The following is an 8,001-nucleotide window of genomic DNA, read 5'->3' on the forward strand; positions in this document are numbered from 1 at the left end:
CAAACACATCTTGCATAAATAAAGCTACAACCTACAACTATCAGTTAATTCTGCCTATTGTTAAATTAAAAAAAAATTGCCTTAGTTTCTTCAAAAATCACATTTGGGGAAGAGACTTTTTGTTGAAGCTTTTATTATTCCATGTCCAAAGTATTCAACATGTCAAATGGAAGATCATTAGAAGTTTTTTATTCCTTCATTGGTTTCTCGGATAACAACGAGTATGAGAGGATGGAATTAATAGTTTTGGGGTAAAATTGTCCAAACGACACAAATAGCGATAAGGTTCCAAAGTGAAACAGCAAAAGCGTATGCTATTAGCAGATGATCCGCTATTTCTTACGTGGCCCAACATAAATGGAAGTTGGTGTTTTGTATCTCGATGAACCTTCTCACTAATGCAACAAGTGTCGATTTTGTGTAAACCTCGATACAAGTTCTCCAAGCAAAACAATTGATTTTGTACGAGGCCCACTCATGCCAATAAAATGGGTCACCATCTGTTATGCAATATCTTTACTCAATCGTTGTTCTTAGGGATTTAATAGTGAAGCATCATGAATCATCACCATAACCATTAATCTTGTTTATCAGAAAAAATGAGTGGTTAATCATTTTTGTACAAGCTTGAAACTGGCCCAATTTCGCTTATGTTTTGAATTGCTAGTGATGATGGTGAAAGGAGTTTGTGATGGTGGTGATAGTGGTAAGGTTGATGGTGATTGCTGATGGGACTGATGGTAATTGATGATAGTAGTGATGGTGATTAGTGTTGGTGATGGAGATGATTAGTGTTGGTGATAGTTGTGATTGGTAGTGATAGTGATGAGGCGGATGTGAATGATGACAACGGTGATTGTAATTGGTATTAGTGATCGTGGTGATTGGTGATGGGGATGGTGGTGAGGCTTATGGTGATTGATGACGGTGGTGATGGTGATTAGTGGTGGGGCTAATGGTGATGGTGCTTGGTGGTGGAGAGTGAAAGAGGTGGTAGAATAATAAATAAAAAGAATGTTATACTTTTGGTCCTTTAGGGTGGGGGTGGGATAAGGGAAAAATTCTCATATTTCAAAGACCAATCATATTAAAAAATACTGTAAAATTATTGGACTAAAAGTGAAGATTGGGCAAAACCGAAGGATCAAAACTTTAACTTACTCAACATCGTATTTATTATGTGCATTAATTTGGTATATAGCTTCTTTAATTGTAAGGCAAATGCGATCGAGGGTATGTCACACCAAATATCCTGCAAAACCGCCATGGCAGATCCTCCTACTCATTTCTTCAAGTTCATCTCTCCAAGCTTCAAATTTAACCCTGTAAGCATTTGTATGCATCATTCAGGTGTACGATTTCCATTCGCAAACTATCAATCAGAACCAATGCGCATAATTTAGCCTACGGTATATTCTCTATATATACCCGTTCTTTTCACCTACTTATTAAGTTGTATATGCATTTGCAGTCGATTCCAAGTTCGTTCTTGAGGAACCTGAACCATGGGAGATGCTTGAAAGTGACACTGAGACGTGGGCGTCACGAATGGTCAGTGAACATTGACGACGGGATTTTTGGTGATGGTTGGAGGAGATTTATGAAAGAAAATGGAGTCCAAGAGTTTGACTTTATTGTGTTCAAACATCAAGGAAGCATGGTGTTTGACTTTTTGGTGTTTGACCAATCTACATGTGAAAAACAATACCCAGATCTATTTGACGAAATGGATGTAGAAGAGCATCTCACAGAATCTGGTACGATCTGCACACATAGTAAGCTCATTGAAGGTTTTAATATTTTTGTTTTATACTTAGCATATCAAATGGTGAATATTTTGAGTTTGAGTTTCAATTTTGTATGAAATATTGTCTGAAAGGGCCGAAGAACCTCAAAAAGCGCAAGACGAACGATTATGCATATTCTCAAGACCAAGAAAATTTTCAAGTAAAGAAGGAGACTTATTCAACAATAAAGAAAGCAACTAGTTCCAGTCTTAACAATCACCCATACTTTATTTCAACTCTGAAGGCTTGTAGCTTCAAAAAATCAGCCCTGGTGACTTTCTCTTTTAGAACCCTTAAATCTTATGGCAAAACGACTTAACTTGTACATATTAATCTTAATCATTTACATATTGTAGTGGTTTTTTTTTTCAGCATATTCCAGTTAAATTTGCGATACAAAATGGTTTAAAAATTGGAGAAATGATTCTTAGAGATGATAAAGGTCGATCATGGAAAGTTCAGCTGAACAAAAAAGAAGAAAAACATATTTATATTGGACGTGGTCTTAGAGCTTTTCGGGTTGCTAATGGATTGAAGAAAGGTGATGCATTCAAGTTTGAACTCATCGAGAATGAGAAAGACAATCCCCCCATCGTCAACTTTTCCCGTACTGTATTTTCTTTATCTTCGATTTTGTGTTTCAGTTATTCGAATTGATTCATGTTTAAGTCAAAAATGAAAAGTCTGTTTATTTTATGCGCAGTTCTAAAGAGCAAGCCGATTAAATCCGATAAAAAAGCAAAACTTAAACAAAAGGAAGAACTGATTCCTTATCAAGAAGATGACCTACCCTACTTCATAGGGAAATTAAAGTCCTGGAACATACGATGTTCACATTTGGTAATTATTATTGTTTCCCTTGCAAAAAGACGTTTCTGGAAGAGATAATTTACGAAATTTCTTATAAAGATTTGTTATTATTATAGTATCTACCACTACAGTTTGCGAGGTTAAGTGGATTAATCAACAAGAAGCAAATACTTCTGAAAAATGTCGAAGATGGAAGGTCATGGTCTCTCAAGATACATAATCATAAGAAAAATTTCTATATAGGACAAGGTTGGAAGGATTTTCAAGTTGCAAATGGATTGAAGGAAGGAGATTGTTTTAAACTGCAGGTGGTCTACAATGGGGAAATGCCAATTGCAAACTTCTACTTATTGTAAAATTTAGAACTCTTTTAATTTTGTTATAAAGACTTATATTATGTTTTTCGTATTTTCTATCGAATTTCTAAGTTTAATGTGTTATTGCACACTCAAAATATTATTAATTTATTGTTAATTTTTTGTGATATATTGTGTGTTTGTGATTACTTGTCTAAAATACTTTTATTAATTTATTGTTAATTTGAGTATTTAGATTACACAAAATAATTTATAACTTGTTTTTAGTCTTTTTAGCAGATTATGGGTTAGTATTACTAATAAATATTAGTAAAGATTTTTTTTTTAAATTATTTGTTTATTGCATTTTGATGTTTTGATAGTGTATAAGTTGACATTTTTGGATTTATACGTAATATAACTTAATAAAAGTTATGAAACAAAATTAAAATGAAAATTTAAATTAATTATAAAGAAATAAATTTTCAAATGGGGTAAATTGTACAAAAGTCATTAGTTTTTTCATTTTTTCGATTTTAACGCCGTGTTTTTTTATTACAATTAAGTCATTATGTTTTCAATTTATTATAATTTTGACCAGATGACCGGTTTGCTTGAGGTCATCCGGTTGCCACTACTGACATGGCAAAATGACTTGTTTGAAGCAAAAAACATGGTGCAAAAGTCGGTGTGTTTTTCTTTTTTGCGATTTTGACACTAAATTTTCAATTTTTTCCAATTTTGACACTAAGTTTTCGACTTTGTCCATTTAACATAAATACAATAAACATATGCAAAGACATAAGTATCCCCTTTACCATATAATATAAAAATATATATATTAAAAAATATATATATAAAATAAACATATGTAAAGACATAAATTGTTCCATTTTCTGTACTTGGTTTTCTTTCTCTTTGCAAAGACATAATTGTTCCATTCATCCTATAATATAATAAAGAAGTTTTCTGATGAGATTGTAACGGTGCACCCAACCACTAAGATCAAAATTTTCACTATAGATTTTTCCGGCGAGAATATAGTGGCCGGAGTTAGAGAGATACAGAATGTGATTTATGGTGAACAACTGTACCTGGGTATTTTGGTGAATAATATCAGGGTGACTTATCATGCGGATAGGTTTTTTCATGAGGTTGAAGAAGAAGTTTGGATGAATATGATGAAAGTGAATGTGATAGGTACGAGTTTGGTAACAAGATTTGTGATTGAAGGAATGGTTGAGAGAAAAAAATGTGTCATTGTTAATATTGGTTTGGGTGTTGCTATTGTTGTTCCTTCACATCCTCTTTATGCGATCTATATATGTTGCCAACAAAGCGTAAGTTAGTTGTTAATTGTCTCTTTCTTTCTTTTTATTCGATCCACGGTTCTCTCTTTCTATTTTAAGATCAAATTAAATGCATATATGGTTAATTTTGACTCAACAAACATACACTAGGAATGTCTTTACAACCACAAGTCATGCATGATTTTGAGTTATGAAAAACAAGTTATTTACATACACGAGGCAATGTTTGAGAAACGAGGGATGAGGGACAAAAAAGTCAGTTGAAGTACTACATCAAGGAATAAGTGAGACCCAAATGATATATGTTGTCACAAATTAAGGTTCTATAATTCAAATATTATTTACAAATATAGGATAAACAAAAACTATATACAAACGAATATTTTCATTGATGGGGGTGGAAATTAAATATGTTTATTTCATTTATGTTGCAAACTGGAGAATATCGAAAACATAGTGTCAAAATTGTAAAAGTTTAAAAACTTAGTGTCAAAATCGTAAAAAAAAACATAATGACTTTTTCACCATGTTTTTTCGTTATTGACACGTCAGCAGTGGCAATCGGATGACCTGAAGCAAACTGGTCATCTGATCAGAGTTGCAACAAATTAAATACACAGTGACTTAATTGTAATAGAAAAACACAGTGTCAAAATCGAAAAAAAATGAAAAGTTAGTACCTTTTATGTCATTTACCCTTTTAGAAACTAGGGAAATCTCCAGAAAAGTCCCAATATTTACGGAAAAGTTACACTTTAGTCCCAAAAAAATTTTTTTGAACAAAAAAGTCCTGAAAACCGGCAAAAATTTGCAGTTTGACCCTTTTTGACCGGTTGAAACCGGTACCAAATTAATTTGGGACTATTTCATAAACTAACCCAAAATATTGAGATTTTTCTGTAAACAAAAATATTAGGACTTTTCTGTAAACAAAAATATTAGCATTTTTCTGCAAACAAAACCCTTATTATTATTATTATTATTATTATTATTATTATTATTATTATTATTATTATTATTAATATTATTATTATTATTACTATTATTATTATTATTATTATTATTATTATTATTATTATTAAAAATATAAATAAGAATACTATTTTTCGAACTTGTATTATTAATATTGTTAATAAAACATATAAATGCATTTAAGTGAAAAAATAATGACATTGTTTAAGGGTGGAGGGGGAGGAGATGGTGATGTTTTTAGCATTGAAATCATGAATTTATGTTTGTATATTTTTACTTTGTATATGGTCATTTCACATTTGTTATTATTGTTTTCGATTCAGAATATTAATACTTAACAATTTAAAAGAAATTGCATATTTGTAAAATTGTTTATAAATAGTTTAAGGTAGAATGATTTTTCACTTTGTATATAAAATTGTTTAAGGTACAAGGATTACTTTCCAAATCAAATATATCCACTACAAACATCTACATAGGTAGCCCAAAGCAAAATTCAAAAGTATTAATTACAATATATTGTTTAATAAAAAGCAATAGGAATAATTCAAAAGTATTAATCCAAAAAGCATGTCCTCTTACTTTTTATTAAACAAGATATTGTAATTAATACTTTTGATTTTGATATGAGCTATCTATCTATGTAGATGTTTGTAGTGGATCTGTTGGATTTGAAAAGTAATTATTCTACCTTAAACAATTTTATATACAAACTGAGAAATCCTTCTACCTTAAACTATTTATAAACAATTTTACAAAGATGCAATTTCTTTTAAATTGTTAACTATTAATATTCTGAATTGAAAACAATAATAACAAATGTGAAATGACCATATACAAAGTAAAAATATACATGCAGAAATTCATGATTTCAATGTTAAAAGTATCACCATTTCCTCTACCTCCACCCTTAAACAATGTCATTATTTTTTCATTTAAATGCATTTATATGTTTTATTAACAGTATAATAATACAAGTTCAAAAAATAGTATTCTTATTTATATTTTTAATAATAATAATAATAATAATAATAATAATAATAATAATAATAATAAGGGTTTTGTTTGCAGAAAAGTCCTAATATTTTTGTTTACAGAAAAGTCATAATATTTTTGTTTACAGAAAAGTCCCAAAATTTTGGGTTAGTTTACGAAATAGTCCCAAATTAATTTGGTACCGGTTTCAACCGGTCAAAAAGAGTCAAACTGTAAATTTTTGCCAGTTTTTAGGACTTTTTCGTTTAAAAAAAATCTTGGGACTAAAGTGTAACTTTTCCATAAATATTGGGACTTTTCTGACAATTTCCCTAGAAACTAATGAAGTTAGGCCCGTTTGGTTTGTGAAAAGCTTTTTAGAACGAGGGGAAGTATTGAGGGTGGAAATTCCAATTTAGATTTGGAAAATAAAAGCATTTGAAAAATCTTGCACACGTTGAACGTGTATTGAGAAAGCAAGTGAGCATAAAAAACTAAAGACAAAACTGCAAATATGGTCTTTGTGGTATGTATTTTTTCGGGTTTTGGTCCAAACCATAAAAGTTTTGGATTGGTGGTCCTTCTGACCATGTTTGTATGTAGATATGGTCTCTCCCAAAACTAAAATGACTAAAATACCCTTATTTAATTTCTTTTTTATTTTCTTTTCAAATAGACTAATAACAAAATAGGTCCACCATATCTTTCTCTCCCCATTCTCTCTCTCTCTCTCTCTCTCTCTCTCTCTCTCTCTCTCTCCCTCTCTCTTTCACACTCACGTACACACTTAGGTGCCATTTGTTTTTTCGAAGCGAAAATGCCTGAAGTATGCGGACCACCTCTGCAACCCTCTATTGCAGAAGAGGGGAACCAAATGGCTGCAACAGGTACTAAAAAGTTTGTTTGTTTTTTAACCTCTGCAGACTGCTGCAATAAGTTAAAGTAAGGTGTGAAGAGGTTTGAAGCAGAGGGTCAAGTGTTGCGCCACGCATCACACACGCAACAGTTTTTAAGTCAGAAGTCTTCTGAAAAACAAACAGCTGCGAAGGGCCAAGTGTTGAGCGTGTGCTGCGCGACGAAACAATAAGTGGTCAGAAGTGGGTTTTTAGAAAAAAACAAACAACACCTTACACACACACACACCTACACCTGATTTGTGACCCCATCTGTAAAAAAGCAAAGCCTTACGTTCTTCACCATTTTCTTTTTACCCACCAAGCATTCGCTAGCCATCTTGAGCTAATGTGGGATCGATCCAGTTAGAGAGCAAAAACGTGAATGGTTTCTGAAGTCACCGAAGACAACCTCCCACCCTTTCATCCCATCGACAAAAGATGAATAAGCCTTTGTTGCCATCGTTCTCCTCCTGTCGAGCTGATTTCATCTCCACCTTCGGTAATAATCAATTTAAAATTCTAATTTATGGTTTATATATGTGGTTAATAATCAATTTAGGCTTCTGATTTTAGCTCCACCATTCACCCTCCCGTGTAAATTTATGTTTATATATGTCGTAAATGGGTGGTTGTCCACCATTTTTCAGGCAAGTTAGAGGTGGTAATGGCTGCAAAGTTGGAAACAACATTGTTAGCCTATAATTCACTGAAACTTTCTTCTAAAACTGGGGGTTATTTTCTCATGAGATATGGCGGGGTTTTTTTCTAGTGGTGGTGGCAGGGTGGAGGAAAGGTGAAGGGAACGACACTGGAGGTATGATATGCTTATTTTACTGTTGCATAATCGAAATAAAAAAGGTTTGGGGGGTTCTTTCCTCAAATATGATTTAGGGTTGCTGACGGGAAGGGATGGCGGTGGATATGTGGGTTTTGATCGGGGTAGAGGCAGGAAATC

General features: G+C 32.2%; 1 protein-coding gene across 3 annotated transcripts; it reads left to right on the forward strand.

Annotated features, from left to right (window-relative positions):
- Window positions 1-1,227: 1,227 nt before the first annotated feature.
- LOC145105374 (B3 domain-containing protein REM10-like) lies at window positions 1,228-3,083 on the forward strand. 3 transcript variants are annotated; one of them, XM_079042495.1, is made up of 6 exons: window positions 1,228-1,325; window positions 1,472-1,790; window positions 1,880-2,058; window positions 2,160-2,394; window positions 2,491-2,627; window positions 2,714-3,083. In XM_079042495.1, the coding sequence occupies exons 1-6, from the start codon at window positions 1,236-1,238 to the stop codon at window positions 2,951-2,953; spliced, it is 1,200 nt and encodes a 399-aa protein (XP_078898621.1). In that variant the 5' UTR covers window positions 1,228-1,235; the 3' UTR covers window positions 2,954-3,083. The 3 variants fall into 3 exon arrangements, with proteins under 3 accessions (XP_078898621.1, XP_078898623.1, XP_078898627.1); XM_079042497.1 differs by having other exon boundaries at window positions 1,472-1,775; XM_079042501.1 differs by having other exon boundaries at window positions 1,472-1,757.
- Window positions 3,084-8,001: the final 4,918 nt, after the last annotated feature.

This window comes from Lactuca virosa, chromosome 1 (assembly GCF_052849685.1).
Source record: "Lactuca virosa cultivar CGN04683 chromosome 1, Lactuca_virosa_CGN04683_v6, whole genome shotgun sequence".
NCBI lineage: Eukaryota > Viridiplantae > Streptophyta > Magnoliopsida > Asterales > Asteraceae > Lactuca > Lactuca virosa.